Source organism: Choloepus didactylus, chromosome 1, assembly GCF_015220235.1.
Source record: "Choloepus didactylus isolate mChoDid1 chromosome 1, mChoDid1.pri, whole genome shotgun sequence".
NCBI lineage: Eukaryota > Metazoa > Chordata > Mammalia > Pilosa > Megalonychidae > Choloepus > Choloepus didactylus.
This window is the reverse complement of record NC_051307.1, coordinates 217,198,273-217,220,663: the sequence shown is the minus strand read 5'-3', so window position 1 is coordinate 217,220,663 and position 22,391 is coordinate 217,198,273. Positions and strand designations below refer to the sequence as shown.

General features: G+C 40.1%; 1 protein-coding gene across 1 annotated transcript in view; it reads right to left on the bottom strand.

Annotated features, from left to right (window-relative positions):
• SYNPR (synaptoporin) overlaps positions 1 to 22,391 on the bottom strand; it is a 317,015-nt gene that overhangs the window by 115,445 nt on the left and 179,179 nt on the right. The window contains exon 3 of the mRNA XM_037799593.1: positions 2,450 to 2,574. Coding sequence (XP_037655521.1) covers positions 2,450 to 2,574 — 125 coding nt within the window. The remainder of the gene's footprint in view (positions 1 to 2,449; positions 2,575 to 22,391) is intronic.

Below are 22,391 nucleotides of genomic sequence, written 5' to 3'. Positions count from 1 at the left end.
TACCTATCTATCTAGTCATCCATTCATCCATTCATCATCTTTAATGAGGGTAATTCTCTTGAGCAATGCCAATGTCTTCGGTTGGATTTCCCAAAAGTAGACATTGAGACCAAGATCTGAGTGTACTTGTTTTTGGAAGGTTCATCCCTGGAATCACCATTAGGACAGTCAGAAAAAGGGACAAGAAAGGTCAATATGTGATAAAAGGTGTGTGAATGACCAGGTTTCCACTGTGAGAAACTGAGGCTCAATCCTGCTGGCTAACACTAGGAGATGTCATGCCTTAGGCGAGGAACTTAGGGTATTTATCCTCCAACTCCCATTTATCATTGGGTGAGGAATACCTCAGGGGACTTTAACTCCCCAGCATTTGTGGCGTACCTTGCACACTGACAAACAAGTTCCTGTGGCTGCAGAAAGGACTTGCAGTAATAATGTAAGCAGGAACTGTGAGGGACTAGGGGATATGTTGGGGCAATGACATTATTTGCTACAGTCAGCTAGTATAAAATAAAACAATACTGGAATTATTCCATTGTCATCCCAGACACTGGTTTCTGGTCCACTCAATTCTCTTGGTTACCCTCCTGCAGTTTGTGGGACAGTCCAGTGCTCTGCTAGATCAATGGCTAGTGAGCTGCTGATCTTCAAATCTTGAGATTAACTTTCAAGTCACCTACTTGTACCACATCTCTTGGTGGAAAATCATTCTAGAAGGCAATGCAGACCTTACTAAATTCATGGATGATATTACTACAAATCCCCCACCTACCTTGCTTCCCGGCATTGGCAACTCTTATCTCCTATCCTACATCCTGGATATAGATTAGTGAGCACAATTTGGTATGATCATTCTCTTCTAGAAGACAAAGAGCCCATCCAGAACTTACAGATGTGTCCAGCATCCCTCACTTCCACTTCCACAAGCACAACAAACAAATCACAGAGATTATATGACTAATATTTCTAAGCTTTGAACTCCCCTTTTGGTTAGTTAGGAGAGTGTCTGCTTGAGTAGGAGTGTTTGCAAATTTTGCCAGTTCTATTCTTAGGAATGCTTCAGTACACTGACCTGTATTAATTTTAGTACAATTGCCACTTCCCCATGATTCATCATCTATGACCTGGGACACTTTTGTTTTAAGACGAGGTAAATTCACTAGACCAGTAGATTAAAGATGTGTTCCATGACATACAAATCCTCTCAGATACTCGATAAGAGGATTTCTGTGGTCAAACACATTTGGGAAACGTGTCTTGCTTGACAATTCAAAATATGTATTAGAGGGCAAAAGTGATAGCAAGTATTTCCTGAGTTTATTTGGTCATGTAATTCTTTATTTCCTCTTTCCCTCCCTTCCACCTTCCTTCTTCCCTCCCTTTTTTGTTTAGTAACATTAATTATCTAGGACTCAATGAGAAATATTTTAGAAAACACTGTATTTGTCTGTTTAAAAAAATGGTAGGGACTAGTTTTTTCTTCTCTCTGTAATTCCAGAGCCAGCATGGCATCTGGCCCTGGGTGAATACTCAATAAACGTTTGTGAAACTGAAGTGAACAAGAGAGTATATTAATAATACGCCAAAACATCGTGTTGAAAGTTGTTTTAAAAAAATCATTCCTGTTATTTGGTGCCAAGTATTTGGGCATTTTACAGAAATAAATTACTTTACAATTGAATTCAATGAGTCCACTTTGGGTATGTAGACCAGAATCAAAAGATCAGATTTGGGACAAGATCTGACAGCCATCTAGTCATCATTTTATAGACAAGGCACAGACATAGATAAGGCATTATCCTTCATATTGAATTTATAGAATTTCAAAGAGTTATCTCGAGCAATTTAAGTACAGCAATAGGGATCATGAGCTCTGGGCTCAAGCCAAGTAGGCTCAAACCCTGACTCTACCACTTACTGGTCAAGGGAATATGGGCAAATATATTTGTGCCTCAGTTTCCACTTGTAAAATGGTGATGGGAATATCACTTGCCTCACAGGGTTGTTGTGATAATTTAATGGGATTAAACAGGCAAACAGCTAAGCACAGTGACTAGCACGTGGAAAAATGTCACCTACTAATATTATTAAACACTTTATTAGCCAGATTGCACAGTCCATATGAAATTAGAGGTTACATAATTCTACAAAGAATATAGGTGACCTTGAAACTCACATATTACTGAGGTCTCCAAATGAAGCCCCCAAACTGGGCCATTTGTCTCATTTCCTTGGGGGTGAGTAAATTCTGGTTTGATGATACAAGTCTTAGATACCCTGCTGTGGGGCAGTGGGTGGGCATTTTACTTGTTTTGGGGTTTTGTGGGCTCAGATGGAATTCTTTCTATTTACTCAGGAGTCCCCAGGAGACAGTATTTTCGAGAGAAACCACAGAAGAAAGAAAGTCCCTTCTCTGTGAAGTAGGCAAGCATGAGCCATCATTCCCTACCTGAATGGGTAGGCAAAGGCTACGTCAATACTGAGGTTACTCTCCGTCTTGTTGACACAGTCCACACTCAGCCGCAGGACTCCAGAATAGCCACCGCATGTTGCAAATGCAAAGATTGCAAAAAGCTGTGGAGAATAAAGAAACCAAAGAGAAGACAGCTATTAGTAGGCTGTTGGTCTAATAAGACATATCAACAGGAACTTAGTGTGGAGATTGAGGGAGGTTATGGCCCTTCTGAAAAGCAGCGAAGGGAGATCTGGGAGCACCTTATTTAGAGCAGCCTGGAGGATAAAGGCCAGGATGGCAGTGGAGAGTAGGAAAGTGGTATGTGAAAGAATAGTCAAACAAGAGGAATTTTGCATGTGGAAAAATTAAATACAAGGATAAACTAATTGTCTTCAAGTGTGTGAAGAGCTGTTATGCCTCAGAGGGTATAGAAAGAATCTCATAATCAAAGGATCTGAAAGGCAAGGCATCAAGTGTTAACAATGGGTGTCTGCAGGTGAGAAGAATTTCGGGTGTCTCCTTGTTTTATTTTTGTTTACCTGTATTTTTTTTTTTTGCAATAAACATATCTTTGGAATAATATACATAGATTTTTAAAAAAGGTATAGCCAGAGAATCTAGAGCTAAAAGGGCTGAGGAAGAGTAGGTGAGTACCTGAGAGGTGCAATTTCAGAATATATTTCAGCCTCAAACCCCCACTGGTGATTACATCTCTGCACTGGTTGCCATTTCTAAGTTAACCACTAAAAGATTCAACTGGTTATCGGTTAATATCATTGTTTACCCTGGTGCCGAAAATGGAGCTGTGGGGAACCAGGCACTTACATTTAGAAACAAGAACTCAGAGAAGACTTTAAGAAGGAAGAGATACTTAGAAATGCAGGGATGATATGAAATGGGATGTTATCAAATGCAAACTTTGGCCACCCCATAGATTGGCTAAATTCAAAAGAATTTCCTGCTTATTTCCAAATAAATGCAATCAAATGCATTTAATTCTAAGACATGCTGCAATATTCTATTTATTTTATTTTAATTCTGGAATTCAGCATTATCTGGGAATTCCTACTAGGAACACTAGCTCACTTTGAATAGTGAGAGGAATGATTGTGTAGAGGTTAAGCACGTGGATTCTGGACCATAACCTTGGAAAAGTTGCTTAATATCCCACATCTTGGTTCCTCATCAGTAAAATGGGCTCAGTAATGACTTCTCTGGCTGTTTTGCTGTTCATGATATGAGAAGACAGTTCTTACAGGTGTCATCAAGGCAGTGGGCAAGAAGGCTGCTGGAACTGGCAAGGTCACCAGTTTCTGTTTGCTCAGAAAGCTCAGAAGGCTAAATGAATATCTATTACTCCTACCATCTTAGTCTTAATCAGGGATAGAAGGGTCTCAGAACTATTTGTCTCAATGGGCCATTTATATTTTAACAGAAAAAGACTGGTTAATAGTAATGCATTGTAAAACCTTCAGAAGGAAATAAATACTTTGTGGACCATTTCTTTTGTGCATGTTGTAATTTTAAGTTTTTTTTAATCTATATTTTTTAAATGGAAACAATGTGACCAAAAGATATGGTAGATGTAATCAGAGCAAAACGTGTTAATATGTGTGAAGCATTTACAACAGCTTCCTGGCACAGAGTAAGCACCTGATAAATGTTAATGAATATCACTGTAAATAGATGTGGACATATTCCTTCGTAAGATGTTCCAGGCTATAAAACTGGAAATTCAGACTTAAACCCTGGCTAAATCAGCCTCCATGAACCAGTATCTGAGCATTCCAGAAAAACTTTTTTTTCTTTTGTTTTTGCTTTGTTTGCTTCTCTTCCTGCTTTTTCTTACTAATGTAACTTGAAGAGGCATTTAGAAGCTACTCCAACCCACTCAGCAATAAGAGGATGATGCACAGAACTCCAGGGTTGAAGGGAAGGATTTGCTCACTTCTTATAACCAAATGCTCTTTTCCTGCCAGCTCTCTGTGTTGGTAGGAATAGGGAGGAAGTGATTTTAATTGCCCTGGGTTTCATCATACAATACTGGATGTCCCAGTCTCTTGTTCCACCTCAAGACAGCTCCTTTGATAAGCCTCCTTTCAGAAAAAAGAATGATGTGAGGGGTTCAAAGGCCTGGGCCACGGCCATGGAGAGACCCCTTCCCCTCTCCAAGTGTCCTCACCTGTAAAACAGGGATATCCTTGTATCTCCCTGGGTGGTTGCGAGAATTAAATAAGACGGAGTGTGTAGTTAGGTACTGCCCCCTCCCAATTCATGCAGAGGTTTGTGTGGTAGTTACATACGTGTACTTCTTTTGAGCCCCAAGATCGGCACCTGTACATGTAAAGGTAAGTAGGGCAGGTCCACTGGGGTTATTTAAAAGTGCCTGCTATGGTTTAGGTATTGTGCCCAGCACTCAGCATATGTGATCTTATTTCCTCTTGACAACTATGTTGTGAGGTGTGTGTGTGTGTGTGTGTGTGTGTGTGTGTGCGTGTAAAGCTTAATATTCCTATATTAAAGATGTGGTAGAATAGCACAGTGGCTCCAAATAGTTGCATTTACAAAGTTTTTTGTCACATTAAAATGTAGCAAGTCATAAAACAAAGCTTGTTAATTTCAATGCTTAATACTATAAAGAAACTACCCTTGGTTTTTCATCTTGTATTAAAGTGCTTTGCATACAGTAAGGTATTACTATCATGTAACAAACTTAAGATGGCGTGATCATATTGTACTTTAGTTCAAAATGTTAGATGCATAGAAAGAAAGCATCAGACTATTAAACCCACATACACCACTATTTTTTTTAAAAAAAACATTTCTATTGAACTCTGAAAACACAAGACATTGTACTAGACTTAAATATGATACTCATGGACTTTCTGGTTAAGTTTCTCCCCTCCCTACAGTCGTCTCTGAACAAAGGAAAATCATACTGTGACTGATATGAAATTCACGTGGGTTTGTAAGGATGAAACAGATAATGACTGTATAACCCCGAGTCAGATCCTGCTGAGTGAATAACTTATGACAGGGGTGGGTGATTCCATATTGGGGGAGTGAAATCAACTCTTCCAGGGAATATCAGCTAGGGACCTGGTCCTGTAAGAATATACCATGACACATTATGGACAGCGGGCTGAGGCTTTTAGTGGTGGTGGTGGTGGTGGTGGTGGTGATGTCAAATTCTCTTCATGTTGAAGAGAAATGTATTGTGGGAAGAGACTGTGGAAATCCTGCCACAGATTCGCCCACCAGTACTCTGCCAGCCGATACCAACCTACGTGGTAGAGCAGAGGGTTTCTGGAGTCAGGCAGACCTGGGTCTGTGTCCAATTCGTAGCTGTGTGACCTTGAGCAAGTTACTTAACTTCTTTAAACCTCAGTCTCCACATCTGCTAAATCAGGAATAATTCACTGGTCCGTTCAGCAGATGGTTAATTTAAGGGTGAACCTACCCTGTGTCAGCTGCTGAGGACAGAATTGTAAAAAACTCAGCAAAAAGACAAAGGTAGAGAAGGTCCCTGTTCCCATGGAGCTTAATGCCTGGATGGGGGAGACAGAACCAAAAGCAGCAAACAAAATAAAATCACGGTGCTGAGTCTTCTGAGGGGAGCTTTTCTAGACAGAGAGTCAGGTCTGAGGATGCCACGTCTAAGCTAAGGTCTCAAGGATGAACAAGAGGAGGCCACACAGACAGTGGGGCAGAGCGTCTGGGACGGAGGGAATGGCTTCTATGAAAGCCCTCAGGGAGGAAAAGTTTGATCCATCCGATGAGCCAAGGGAAGCCAACGAGGGGTCTGGATGGTGAAGGAGGTTGAGAATAATAGTATTTCCCTCAGAGGTGTTCTCATGAGCTCTAGAATTGCAGGAAGAACCCATTTTGGCCACATGGGAGGAAGGTGTTGATTGTCAAATGGTCCAGTCTGCTTTGTCCAGAAACGCCCAGCAGGCTTCCCTGGCTTGAGTTTCTCCATGTTTCTCATAGACACACACCTGCAAGTTCACTAGCAAGGCAGGATGGGGGCTTTGTCCTCATTTCCCCCTTCTTTCCTTCCTCTTCTCGCCCTTGATGGGCGGAGGATCTTGGTTAAGACAGCGTAAAGAGCCTTCCTCAGCTTTATAACTAAGGACATTCTTGACACTCTGAGAGGCCACTAATATTAACAAGAGGAACATCTGTGTGTCTCGTAGCTGCTCAACCCTGAGAGACGTAAGCCCATTCTCAAGACAGACAACATACCCTTTGGTGATATGGGAAAGAGGGATAACTTCCTTTTATGCATCCAGGATGGAGTGAGGACTGAGAATGTGTCCAGGAAGGCTAAGGAGGGAGAAAGGGCTGAGGGGTCAGTGAGTATGGGAGCACAAAGAGAGATAAGAGAAAGGGACAAGAGAGAAGGATCTCCATCTGAGGCAGAGTTTGTAATGACTACAAACAATTTGATGAGAGGTGTAAAGACATGCATGGTGTGTGTGTGTGTGTGTGTGTGTGTGCACATGCACAGGTGTGTGTTATTTTCTCTGAACTCTGGACACTGTGTGTTCATCCTGAGCAATACCGTGCCTTTTTTTTTAAGTAAGGCAATGCACTAGCTCATCTTTCTAGGCACTTAACCTAGGGGCAAAAAGTCCATTTACTCAATCCAGTGAAATTTTAAAACCTCTGTGTTCTCATCTTTCCTCAAGCTTCCAATTCTCCTCAAACAAAGCAGACACCCTACTTTCCAGCAAATTCCAAGATAATCAATATCATAACCACTGGCCCAATCATTCACTTCCCTTGAGCTCAGTAGACTGAAATAAATCTCCTGCAATGAACTCTCATTTCACTACTGTCTTAGATGATCCACAGCTCTGCTCCTAACAACAAAAAAATTACTCTCTAAATGGGCAAAATTAGCCAGTAGAGATTTCTCTTGTGTGCAGCCTGATTAGAAACACATTCAGGTGAAAGAGAGGAGAATTGCCTTGTATTTTCTGGCTTAATAAGCATCCATAAACCAAAATCACCCATGGCAGGAACAATGTCTTTGCATGTTAATGACACGGAAGTTTTCCCCCTGAAAGAGGACAAGGAGCTCCCTCCTTGGAACTAATTGAACTACACAAGGATTATCATTGATAGCTACTATTGATCTTTCTGGTTAATTTACAAGGCATAGTTGAAAGCAACAGGTTGGAGGAGGACAGAAAATCAGACTGATTAATGATCCTCCTGGGGTCTGCAGTCTGCATGAAGTAGGGAGGGGACATCTTCCAGGGCCATTTACACAGCCCTGGACTGTGATGGATGTCTCAGCTGTACGTGAGAATACAGAGGACTAGCAGGAAAAGGATTGGGAGATTGTATATGCTGACAACCAACTCTCCAGGGGATTATAGCATTTTCTAATTTCCATGGTGTAAATACTCCTTCCATAGCCAGTACCAAGCAACCAGTATAATATTCCTGGACTTGGATTGGGCTGGGATCCTGCACACCACTGCCACCAAAGGACAAGTGCTTGCCCCTAATGCTCTCCTGGGGCAAGATCCTTCCCCAACCTTGTTTATTTCACTGATTGCTCCTCTACTATCAGATGTAATTATTCATTGCTTCATTAATTTGTCTACTCAATTACTTCTTCACTTAGTTCATTATCATAGCTGAGACTGCGGGTGTCCTGCTCATATCCCTTCAGCCAACCCTGGAGGTCACCTGCAGCTTCAGGAGGACAGTCCTCATATACACCATAGGCTTCCTCCCACAATACCTGGGCTCCTCTGCTGAGGACTTGCTCTAGCAATACCAGTGTGCTCAGCCTATGATGGGGCAGCTTGGAATTCCCCAGGAGTTCATTTCCTAGCAACTTTCAATGAATGTGGGAAAGAAAGTGGTGAGTAAAAACCCCGGTGTTCTCGTCCCTCTGTGGGGCAATTTCAAGATAAGTCTTGTAGAGGGTGCCCCATTGCCCACAGCAACAATCTGCTCGTCAGCACCCGCTTGGTTGGCTTTCCTCCCTCTGCTGCCACACTCCCCTACTCCCTCCTTGGGCTTCCTGGCATTGTCTCCCAAATAAACTGCTTTTAAAAAAAAATTTTACTACATATATATCACCCCAAATTTCCCCTTTTAACCACATTCAGATATATAATTCAGTGATGTTAATTACGTTCACAATGTTGTGCTACCATCACCACCATCCGTAACCCCAAACTTCCCATCGCCCCAAACAGAAACTCTGTACCAATAAACTACTTGAACCTAGACTCTCATCTCAAGATCTGCTTTTGGGAAACACAACTAAGACCCATGTCCAACACTTACTAAGCACCTATCATGTTTCAGCGCTACAGTGGTCCCTAGGAATGTATCAATGAAGGAAATCATACTGCTCTGTCTACCTTACCACATGCCCCTCTGCTCCCAGTTACCATATTCTAATCTCTCCTGCTCTCTCCAAATCCCTTGAAAAACTGAGCTCCTTCTAGATGCAGATCTTTGAACCTGCTGTCTCCTTTGCCCCTGAAATTCCTTCGTTGCACTCTGCACGGGGGTGGGGGTGGGGGTGGGGGTGGGTGGGGTGGCTCCTGCTCATCCTTCCTCTTTTTAAATAGGAAGATTTCTTTGACTACACTACATAAAGGAGGTCTCCTGCCCCATCCCACCCCCATCCTGGCCCCCATTATTCCCTGTTTGTTTACATCAGCACACTAGAAAAAAATTGTATTTGGTATTATTTATTCACTTGTTTATGTTCTGCTTCACACTTTCCCAAGGAAAGGCAATACACTTTTCTTTGATTCTGAATTTCTAGCAGCTAGCATGGTGCCTGGCATGAAATAGGTACTCCATTAATACTTGTTGACTAAATAAATGAAGATATATGCCTGTCTCTGGGGAACTTTCTGTCTGTTTGGGGATATGGATAGTGAATGAACCGTCACTATGACAGTGTTAGACTGTGGTGGCAGTAATTGGAGCATGTTTGAGAAAAACATGGTATCTAGTTCTAGGGGAAGGGAAGGGGCATGAGGGATGGCTGCTGGAGAAGATATAGCTAAGCAGAAACCAGGAAAACATACCAGATTTATCCAGGTAAGAAGGAGAAGAAGAGTATTCCAGGCAGAGAGACCACCAAGGCAAAGACAAAGTGAGCAAGTGAGACGCGTTTGGACTGTGCAGTTGGATGACTGTAGCGTATACCGTGGGGTGGAAAGAAGGGGCTGATTCAACCCAGGGGCAGGCAGGGATGTGTCAGGTATGGTCTAGCAGGGGTCCAGGAACTACAACCCCTGGGCCATATTTGTTCACATCTATTCATTTACATATCGTCTCTGGCTGCTTTCACGCTACAACAGCTTAGTTGAGTACTTGTGACAGAGACCATATGGACTCCAAAACCAAACATATCTACCATGTGTACCCATACAGAAATAGTTTATCAATATGAAAGAACCTGGGTCTATGAGGAGTAAGAACTAGGGTTTTCAATAAGGGAGGCATGAGTAAATTTGCATTTTATTAAGGCCATACTTGTTGCAGTGGGGCATATGGATTGGAGAGGGGCGAAATGGACACTGGAGGATGAGCAGCAACTTACTTCCCAAGACAGTCTGCAAATTGTTTGCCAACAGGACCATGCCTCAGTCATTTTTGTTTCATTCATTGTGCCAAAACATGGTAAGTGGTCCATAAATTTTATTAAGTGAATGAATTTATGAATGAATGGTCAAGAGAGGATGAGAGGATGAATTGCTTGGAAAAGGGTATTTTGGCACTGAATAAAACAATAAACATTGTGATGAAGATTGATGATGATGACGACAGTACTAATAAAACAACTACATTTGGTTCCATGTTCCAGTATCCTCAATAAGTAAATTACCTACATTGGCTTATTTAACCCTCTTTAAAAAAAAAAAAAAACCATGATAAAAAATATATAGTCCCTCATTTTATAGATAAGGAAACTGAGGTTAAACAGCATGTCCAGGGTCACATGGTTGATTGGTAAGTGAGGGAGTCATGGTTTGGTCCCAGATCTGCCTTTCTCTAAAATTTTCTTCTTTCTTCCCAATTATCCTAAGGGTATGGAAACGACCTCTCTTGGTCAGAGCATCCCATGGAAAGACTAATACAGGAATCTCAATTATGGGATTGTTAGGGCTTTCTCTGTCACATCAGTGCTCAGAGTCAAGTAAAGATAAAATGAAGCATCTGGAAGACAAATTCTGATCATCCAGTCGATGCTAGTGGTAGCTCACGTATTTTGCCTCAGCAAAACAAGCCTTCACTCTAAAGCATCAGAGGCCATTAGGAGGAGGGGAGTTGAGTCTGGCATGATAGGAACATTTGAAAAGTGTGATGTGAGGAGGTTATCCCTCCTCCTGTCAGCCACCCACAGCAGAGGTGATGGGCTTATAACTTCCATACGGCTCAACCATTCAACAGTTTATAGATTAAAGAGGCCCCAACCCACCCCTTCTACTCCTTCTGAATGGACCCCTCTTATCCTTTCTCCTTTTATGATTTGTCTTGGGCTGATGGGCCATTTGTCCTCAGCACCCTCAAAGAGCATTTCTGGAAACACAGCTGTTTATAGGAGCTCATTACCTTCCTAGTGGCCTTAGAAAAGTGAGGAATGTATACTGTCAGAATATTTTCTAGTGCAGAAAGAGCTTTTGATTAACTGTGGCTTCCCTCACACCCTACTCACTACACAGGAGACCTCCAGTAGACTGATAAACACCCCAAAACTTAATGCTCCATTTCTAATCATCTTTGTCTATTTCTTCTTTCAGTTTTTCATTTCCTGCTGATAATTAGATTTTCCAAGGAAACTGACTGAGCACCTTCTTGTTCATCATTTTTTGGTTGTTGCAATGGGTGTAACACTCTGACCCAGAAGACTTTTGTGAACAACTTTTTAAAACCTCTGATGGGTCTTTCATGTGGAGATAAAAACTGTAAGTTGTCCCTGGGAAACAGTATAATTATAACTTATTTGAAGGTACTGAAAACCATTGTCAAAAAAATTCCTCCTATAGGGCTATATGTTTTTTCCTGCCCATTGTATATGACTATTTGTGGTCTTAACTCCAATGTCTTCCACACTGCAATCCATTTCATGCTACCTGTCAAAAATTGGATGCTGTGCTCTTCTAGCTGCTTTGTGATTTATGTGAAATCTTCCCAGGCAAAAGCAGCCTTATATAATTGGTACTTCACACCATTTCCTGAGGAATTTTGACCAGGTGCTGCAGAAGGGAACTCTAATTACTTAAAGGCAAAAGCAGATTTCATTTCATTTTCTCAAGGCCCACAGCCAGATAAACCCTGGGAACTGCATCAGTTAGTAAAATATTTGACTGTACTGCAGGTAACAGAAAGCCTGACCTACAGGGCTTAAACAGATAGCGGGCTTTTTTCTCCACACATATTGAGAATTTTCAGAGCTAGGTGGCTACTGGTATTGATGGTGTCTGGGCCCAATTCAGTTTGGTTCTCATGATATTTCCTCATGGTCACAAAATGGCTGCGATGTCCCCAGCCACTCTCAGCTGCATGGGAGTCTAGAAGGTAAGAATTTACTTTTCTGGGCTCTGCAGCAGAAGTAGGCAAGGAGACAAGTGTTGGAATGGTTGTTGGGCCAGCCAGTCTACACTGTCTACCACAGGAACTAATGGGAGAGAGGTAGTGGGAGCAAAGCAAGCATCTAAGACAGCAAGGTCAAACCCACTTGGCATCTGGTCATTTCCTTGTCCTAGTCAGTACCTAGAAAGTCCTGTGCCTTGTATGTAATGGGTTAAAATCCAGAAATTGAAATTTAAATTTGTGCTTAAATCTTATTTTCCCACATAAAGCCTAACTGATGAAATCTTTAAAATAAAACACATGGTTGAAATAGTAAAAATAAATAGGAAACAATCTTTATGCCTATAAAAATAGAGTAATTAAATAAATTATAAGGTATTCAATCAGTGGGATATTATGCAATGGTCAAAAGGAATGAATGGCACTACAGAAAGATGATCACATCTTTTGTCAAGGGAAAAAAGGAAAAGAAAAAGGAAAACAGACATAAATATGCATTTTTGTAAAAGGAAATATTTATATATACATATACATACATACACACACACACACACACACACACACACACACACACACACACACACAGATACTTTTTAACAGCCTTGAAAAGATCTAGAAAGATTAAGGGCTAAACTATTATCAGTTGTTACCATTAAGGAATGGAAATTAGAGGCAGCTCCTCATTTTAAAAATGCCTTTGTATTATTTTAATTTCTTTTAATAAGCATGTGTTACTTTTGAAACTAAAAAAAGATTTTCTTACAATTGCAAATTTAGGCAACCTCGGGTTACTTGAGCAATGTAAATTCAGTTTTGTCATTAGATGGTTGTGCTTTCAACTTTTCTTTGAATGAAAAAACATAAAGTCAAAGAAAACCCACTCCGGTTGCAATTATCTTCAATAGTATTTCCAAATTCTTTACATTCACAAAGAACATAAATGGAATAAAATTTTGACCTGCTTCTTTCATAAAGTATTTTGGCAAAGTCACTCTTTTAGAATTAAATTAAAATATTTCAAAATATGCCATGGGAACATATGTCTCAAATTTAGCTCCTATCATTTCATCAGTTAAAATGAGGGTAATTTTTTTTTAAAGGAGTCAACTCAATTCTCTCATATCTGTCATAATGGAGTAAGAAGATAAAATAAAAATTCAACAGATTTTCTCACTTACAATTGATGCCACTTCCTGACATTTAATTAGGGAGAGTCTTTTGAACTAATTTCTTACCTATCATAGAGTCTTTGAACTTGGAATTTTTCCTGGGTAAATTTGCCAGGACTTCCGAATTTTGTTACCTACCATAACCATCTCTTAGAGCACTGAAGAAAACCATTGTTGTTGCATATCTTAACCACAAACATATGCTTGATAGGTAAATTAGAGCAAGATAAGCTCATGGCACAGTCACTGTTCTGTAGTTCAATATGCACTGAATATGCCGCCGTGAACTCTTCCTTGACAGAAGCCACGCTTTCCTGCTAATGTTAGAATGATTAAATATTTTCTAAACTGAAGTTAAGGAACAACTTTCAAACCTCATTTTTATTTTTTAGGGTAGGTCACAGAAATGTATCTCCAGTGTTCCGTGAATAGAATATAAATCTCAAATGGGGAATTCAGTCTTCTTTAAAATTAAATTATTTTATCAACTAGAACTGAGTTTATACATAAAACAATTTAGAATAATATATGATTATTTGGGGGAAAAATTGATCCAGAACCATTTGGCTAAATTAAATCATTATCTTTTCATTTAACAACAGGGGACCTTTCTCTCATCTGCTCCCTCACCCCATATTTTTTTTAAATCTAGCGTCACTTTACTGAAAGACAGGAACAGGATACCATTATAAGAATAGTAGGAGTTGATTTTTTTTTCCATATTTCTTGTGCCTTATTGACTAATTCCCAGAGCTTACCAACCACAACTGTGGGCATACACAGGCATCATATTTAAGCTCATCATCTGTGAGGCAGTCACCCAGTTCCCTAAAGAATTAGTCATAGAATGGTTATCGGCAGAAGGATTGTGGAACGTGTAAATAACTGTTTATGGTATTTAAAGGCCTTTCCACATTCTGTTTTTTTATAAACAGCTCACTTACAAGTTACATTCTTTATGCTGCTCATACTTCAATTCAACACATCTGAGAAGCGGTTTGATCATTTCGATTCTTGACCTAGAATTCAGTGCCTGGACCTCTCAAACATGAGGCATGGTCATCAGATCTCCTCTCTGGCAACAGGGTACTTCCTGCAATCTATTATTTTGATTATGTAATGGAAAAGAAGCAAATCTAAAATAACAGTTAAAAGGTAGCACATGTGTAATCATTCACAATGAAAGACATTTAAAATACTAGAGTTTGTGGTAGTTCTGGAGGAGCAATCTGAACTATATTCTAAAGTAATGTTTTCTGATTATAATTGTAATAACAACTGCTGCCACTTTTTGAGCTCCTATTTGCATCAAGCAATTTGCTACGTGAGTAACAGAAATTATTTCATCAAAATCTCACAACTTCATGAGGTAGGTACATCCTACCCAGTGTGGAGCTAGAAAAACTGCAGCTTAGAGGGGCTGAGCGGCTCACCCACAATCACACAGAGAGAAAATTACAATTTACATCCATGAATTTATAATTACACCAACATAAGCAAATAGACACAAAAATTATTTGGGCACTATTAGAAGATGCTAATGAACAAACTCATTATTTTGAAAACTGGTAAAAAGGAAAGAATGGAGCATTTATCTTGCCTTTTCTATATGAACACTACCAGTAAGTGACCAAAAATTTGATGGAAGAAAGTTTCCCTTTATAGAAATTCCAGCTAATAATGAAGAAAGAATGATAGAATTGGAATAGCATCATTTTTCAATCATTAAAGAATTAATAAATGAAGGTACTGATGGCTGATACCACAAAGAGACAACCAGATACCATGTGACTCTGAGGGAAGAGCACTACACCAATTTTGAAGTATTCTTGTCAGCAAACAAACCAACCAACCCTGAATCTAATTGAGTCTCTACGTTCAACTGCCAATTTACAAAAAATACAAGAGATACAGGAACATGTGAAATGATACCACAGGGATAAAATCAGCAAAGCCCATATACCCTGGAAACTCTCCAGGGGAAAACACCTTGTTTATTCAATAAGAACAAGAATAACAACAACAACTACAAAAATGTATGAAAATAAAAAAGAGGGTGGGAGGGTGTGGAGGAGACACACATAGAGGATCTGACAGATTAAAAAGACCTAAGAGACATATCAACCACTTAACAATATATGGATTTTTAAAATCCTGATTCAAACAAACTTTAAAAATGAAATTATGGGATTAAATGAGACATTTGGAAATTTGTGGCTATTTGATGATAGTGAAGAACTATTGCTAATTTTTAAAATGGGGTATTATGCTATTTTTGTTTTAAAGATACACACACACACACACACACACACACACCAATTTATTGATGGAAGAAATGATATGCCTGGGGAGAGGATAAGGATGGGAATATAAAAGGAATGATACTGTTGATAATTGTTGGAGCTAGGCAATGAGGAAATGGTAGTTCATTATATTATTCCAAGTTACTTTATATATATATATATGTTTGAAGTTTTCAATTATTTATTTTTTAAAAATTGGGATCATACTATAAACCAGTCTACATAGTATATATAGAGACAAAATTTAATATAGTTTTCTCATGTAATTTATATGTAAACAGTTTCATATTTTTAAAAATTATTCAAAAATAATCTTAATCAAAATTAGAGAGAGGAACTTTTTTTTAAGTAAGGATTCTCATTCTGTTCTGTTATTACAATACTGCAGGACTCATAAGAAAAATATATTCTCTTCTCTAGAATAAAAATTTTCTTTCTTAATCATCTTCTATTGATTGTTCCAAGAACCCATTAGTTCTGCCTCATAATGGAAGAGCAGCCTTTTCTCGTTATGTTTTAATGGAATGAAAGATCATCATAGCCTAAGGGATTTTACATTCCAGATAAAGAAAATTATTTCCTAGATAATAAGGCAAAAGGACCCCACCATCTTTCAATAATGTCTTCCTATTGATTACATCTAAGGGGTGATAAAATATATCAAATTAATTAATGTTTAAAATATTGGTTTTAGTTTCTGAGGACTAATGCTAAATGGAGTTTCTGTAGACCAGATAGATAAGCATAGACATAAATATTGTCCTATCTCTTCCAGCATCATAGAAGAGACTGCAAAAATGGAACCATCTTGTGATGCTAACTAAAACGCAAAGTGACCTTTTCTAAAAATTTTAGCTGCTGGCTCCTGAATTTAAATTGTACCACTTTTTTTTTTTTTAAACACATATAGCAAGGTTAAAATACAATCAGAGAGTCACCTGACTTGTTTATGGGAATCAAAGATAATTACATAAAAATAGTGACATAATTCTAAAAGAAGAGATTTACACGTGCTGGAGAAAATTGGAAGCCATGGAGACAGCAGCATAAGGGCAAAGCTCCTTTCAAATGTTAGTTGCTCAATAAACATGTATTGCATGAATTTGAGGGATAATTATTCCTCTAAGACAGAGGAAGGAGGCACCAGATGGGGCTCCTGGGAGTAAAACTGAGTTAGAAAGGAGGAAAGTTATGCAATTCTGTGTGGACTTGTCCTAATCCTAGTAAACTAAGAAGTGAGATCAAAGAATGAATGGAAGTGAAGGAGGGGATTAGGTAAAGGAGGAAAATAAATAGAATAACTTCTGAGGAGGTGGAAAGAAATCAACTAAAAATGTCAGAATTAAGAATTACAAGGAAGCATGATCCCATTAAATTATTTTCCTTGCTTGACTGGAAGCCATTTGAAGACAGGGGCCATAACCTGGAATCTCTGCATCTCCCATACTATGGGAGTGCTCTCATCACATCTGTAAATTAAATAAGCTCTTCAATGAGGACAAGTACACCCAGAGTAAACCTCCATGACCTAAGTCAGACAGGCATCAGAAATAAGCTAAAAAGTAGGACAAAGTATTTGAAGAAAAGTTCTTTGATAATGGTAGAGACCAACCTGGCAGAACTGTCACCAGGTTAAGCACAATGATTAGTTCATAGTGGACATTCAATGTTGATTTGAATGGAAATACATTCCTTCCCTTCACTCCAATGGGGCAGAACTCAGAAGTTTATGTCAAAGTACTTAGGGGATTCCACCAGAGGTGGTTCAGGAGTCTAGAAACAAACAAATATAGAACTAGATGATAGAAGAATAGGCATCCATATAAAATTTTAAAGACATAAGGTAAAGGAGGCAGAAACAATATGGCAAAATAGATAAGAGATACAATAATTGAATAATAACATTCCAAATTGTGAGGTCATCTTGGAAGTTTGGAACAAGGTGAACTGTTTTAAGAAAAATTTCATAGTGGTCATCTAGGAAAGCCCTGATAGGATGACATGGGAAATATCTGTGGGCTGGTGTTTTACACCAATTTACCTTTTGGAAAACTACTAAAAGTTATGAGACTCACTCCATAGAAAAATTCCCTCCTGCATGTATATTTAAAAATTGTCATACAGACTCAGGGTATACAGAGCCCTCTTTAGGACTTTAATAAACCACACCCAGGTCTCAGGCTAAGAACCACTGTCCAACTTAGCTACAGCCAGTGATGGCCCACCCATGCCTCCTTCTAAGACTATTTCTCACATTCATTCAATAGCTGCTGATTGGGCAACTATTATTCCCAAGGCACTCTTCAAGTCTAATCTCCCACTTACATTCCTGATCTCACAGATTCCAAGAAATCACTTCCTTTAGAATTATGTTACTATTCAGTCTCTTTTGTGTCATTCCTGTGTGCACCAAAACTCTGTCTAACATGAAAATCCAAGGACCCAGATTTTCTGAGTCAGGGTGCTTCTTAGAAAGGAGCTAATGAGAATGGAAATCACTTCACTGAAAGGTAAGCTATAAAATGCTCCATTGTAAAACATAAAGCCAGTGACTTCATCTTGCTTGTTCCCTCAACTACAGATAAAAGAGGCAGAATCCTTCTGGGAAACCCACAGGCACATGCAAGACCTCAATAACTATGCATGGCATTGAATTTATTTCTAATGGAATAACCAAGTCTCTGAGGAATTTGGTAAGTGGGACCCAAGGCAATCTGAGGCACCTGGACTTGTGTGTCTGCAGAGCAGAGGAGCCCGATAGGAACAGAAGAGCTCAACTTCCATTCATTTCCCTAACAGCCCTGGGTCTGGATGCTGCACACCAGAACACTTTCCCTTACAGGAAACCAAAAGTGATGCCCAAGAGGCCAATTTGAGAGCATCAAAGCCTTATGGTGTTTTGACTTCCTTAGTTGAGATTGGTTGGAAATGGATGTTTTAATGGATGCACACTGAGGTATGCAAAGAATAATTTTCCAGTCTAATGTTTCCGTCTCTTCTCAGGCATAATAGACTTTATCATTTCAAAGAAATAAGTCTCCACTCATTTTATATCTATGTACCATTTAGGAAGGGCACCTATCATGGGCCTTTGTTATCAGTGATTTTAGGAAGCTGGTAACCAGTCCTTTAGGATTGAAGTGTAACTCAGTGACCAAAGTACAGGTTAAGGAAAATAAATTCGTACCACTGAATTCAAGGTTATGTTTGATATATGACTCTTCCTGGGACTGTCTTTTATCTGATGCAATTTTATGAGGGGTATGTAGGTTTTCTTCCTAAAATAAAATACACACACACACACACACACCCTAAATGTAAATATTGACTGCCCACTAATTGTCAGCATTGCATAGGTGTTGGGTGTGTGTGTGTGTGTGTGCGCGCATATATATATGTGAATAAAATATAGAAGGTAGCTGCTCCCTTGGAGCCTAGAGTCTGGTAGGAGTAACAGCAATAAATGAATAAATATATAAATATGAAATTGTGATAAAGGAAATTAAGGTAATGAGTAGGTAGAATGATAGAGAACAAGAGTGGAGGTCTTTTTAGAGAAGGAGAACTTGGAAGGCTTGGAGGAAGGTACACAGAGGTCTCAACCTGAAGACTGAGAAGGAGCTAGCCTTGGGAGGAGTTGGAGGTAATGAAAGGAGAATTGCAAGCAGTTGCATCTAAGAAGGGAAAGAGCTTGGAAGCTATTGCACCTGCAATGGGTGAGGATAAGAACGTATGTGATGAGCCTTGAGGCAAGATCAGGTAGGTCCTTGTAAGGAGTCTGGAGTCATCACTTGAGATCTGTTTGTATTTATTTATGTCACTCTATAGTAATTAATAATAATAAAATACTCATAATCAAAAGAATAACTACCCTTTGGGGAGCATTTACTACATGCCAGATACTGAGTAAATAGTCTTACAGGCATCGTCTCAAATGATTTTGCCAAGAAGCCTGCGAGATCAGTATTATTCTGTTCTACAGTTAGGGAAACGGAGGCTTATAACTTGGCAACTTCTCTAACATACAATGAGTACATGGTAAAGCCAGAAGTTGAACCCTAAACCATCTGCCTTGAGCTTTTAGTCAAAGCCAGAGATGCTCTCCTGCTCTTGAAACTTACTCATAACCTCAAATGATCATTCAAAGACCTGCTTTCTGGTGAAAAAATAAAAGGGCCTGTTGTCCTTTTGATCCCACTCAGCCTCCCCATCTCTTTTGGCCAACATTTGGAAGAGATCCAAATTCTTGACAGAACCTGTGCTTTGTTGGGAGAAGATTAGATGCAGAAATGTTTTGAAACAAGTACAAAAACCAGAACAAATGTGTAAGAAGGTGTCAGACTTGCCCAAGTAAAAGGAGGAATCCACTGCATTTGGCTTTTATTGGTTGAATTGTTTATGTTCCCTGGGAAGGACTGGGAGACAAAGGCCAGAAGGAAGTAGAAAGCTGGGTAATGTAGAGTTGCTCCATAGGAATCAGATCTCTTTAATGATTATGATTATTACAGTGTTTTTATTTCTTAATGTTGCAAGTTCAATGGAACATTGGAAATGAAACAACAAACCCATTTACCAAATAGTGTGTGAATTTCTTCCCTGTTATGGCATTAAGACATTGGACTCTTTGAGCACCTAAAATCTGTATTCCTTTTAGGGTGTCTCCTAGGAGTCCATGGGAACAGCCTGATCTGAGATATGTCCTATTTCAGTCCATGGAATATCCTTCCATATCATCATCAAAATCAAGCACTGGATAGAAACTAAGATGGTGGCTAGGTGAAACAGGGCAAAAAAAACACCTCTGTGAAAAACACTAGATAAAAACCAGAAAGTGACCCAGAATACCGGATACGGCGATGTGCCAGCTGGACGGGGTCTCCTAGTAGCACAGGGGCCGTTTATTTGGTGAAACTGGGAGTCTGCATTCTGAAATGAGTGAGTAAGCTGGCTGGAAGACCCGCAGCCACGCGGCAGTCTGGGGAAGCCAGGGTTTGGTGTTTGGAGACCAACAGGCTCTTTTTTTTTTTTTAAAAAAAAGGGGGGGAAAAACCCAGGAGTGGCTGCAGCTGCAATAGTGGAAACCACACAGAAAAACACAGCAAGAGGGGGCTGGGCCGGCCTCTCGGTGTCTGGCCTGGAAGATAGTCCGCTGCAGATACCCTTGGGGCTGGGGGAACGGAGGGGAGATCCGGAAGCAGAAAGAAACCCCACGGCTAGCAGCTGGCTTCCTGGAGGGCTGGATAAACTCTTGCCCAGGGCCTTGCCCGCAGCCCAGAGCCCTGCCAGTTGTCCTGGAGCTGGGAAGGAGGAACTGTGCAAGGAGGGGGGTGTGGAGATGCCCCGTTTGGCCATCTTTGCATCAGGCTGAAAGCAGCACGGCCCGGTGGCCCGGGGCCTCCCTTGAGGGACAGCGTGCACTGGTGACGTAGCACGGCATTCCCACAGCAGAGGTCCTGGAGGATTGCAGCGGGGCGGGGGGACCCACTCAGAGAACCCAGGTATATTATGCCAAGTCCGGTGGTTTGTGGGACAATGAGAGAGAGGGTCTGGGGCTGAAATGAAATGAAGGCTTAGACTCTTGCGGTGGCCTTGAATCTCTGGGAACCTGGGGGATTTGAATATTAAAGCTGCCCTTCCTCCCTGGCCACCCGTACACACACCCCGCATTGAGGGCGGACGGCTCCAGCAACACACCCAAACTGAGTTCTCCAACTGAACCCCACAAGCATCATTTCCCCACACACGGTGGGGACAAGGTGGAGAACTGACTTGAGGGGTACAGGTGACTCACAGACGCCATCCGCTGGTTAGAGAAAGTGTACGCCACCAAACTGTGTTTCTGAAAAATTAGATAGGTATTTTTTTTTTTTTTTACAACTTGAAAGAACCCTATCAAGCAAAGCAAATGCCAAGACGCCAAAAACAACAGAAAATCTTAATGCATATGATAAAACCAGATGATACGGAGAATCCAACTCCAAACACATAAATCAAGATATCTGAAGAGACACGGTACCTTGCACAATTAATCAAAGAACTACAATCCGGGAACAAAAACATGGCAAAGGATTTAAAGGACATCTAGAAGACCATGGCCCAGGATATAAGTGACATAAAGAAGACTCTAGAAGGGCATAAAGAAGACATTGGAAAAGTAAATAAAAAAAATAGAAGATCTTATGGAAATAAAAGAAACTGTTGGCCAAATTAAAAAGACTCTGGATAGTCACAATTCAAGACTAGAGGAAGCTGAACAACGTCTCAGTGTCCTAGAAGTCCACAGAACAGAAAATGAAGAACAAAAGAAAGAATGGAGAAAAAAATCAAAAAAATCGAAATGGATCTCAGGGATATGATAGATAAAATAAAACTTCCAAACTTAAGACTCACTGGTGTCCCAGAAGGGGAAGAGAAGGGTAAAGGTCTAGAAAGAGTATTCAAAGAAATTGCTGGGGAAAACTTCCCAAACCTTCTACACAATATAAATACACAAAGCATAAATGCCCAGTGAACTCCAAATAGAATAAATCCAAATAAACCCAATCCGAGACATATTCCGATCAGACTCTCAATTACTGAAGAGAAGGAGCAAGTTCTGAAAGCAGCAAGAGAAAAGCAATTCACGACATACAAAGGAAACAACATAAGACTAAGTTGTGACTACTCAGCAGCCACCATGGAGGCGAGAACGCAGTGGCGTGACATATTTAAAATTCTGAGAGAGAAAACTTTCCAACGAAGAATACTTTATCCAGCAAAATTCTCCTTCAGATTTGAGGGAGAGCTTAAATTTTTCACAGACAAACAAATGCTGAAAGTGTTTGCCAATAAAAGACCTGCCCTACTTCAGATACTAAAGGGAGCCCTACCAACAGAGAGACA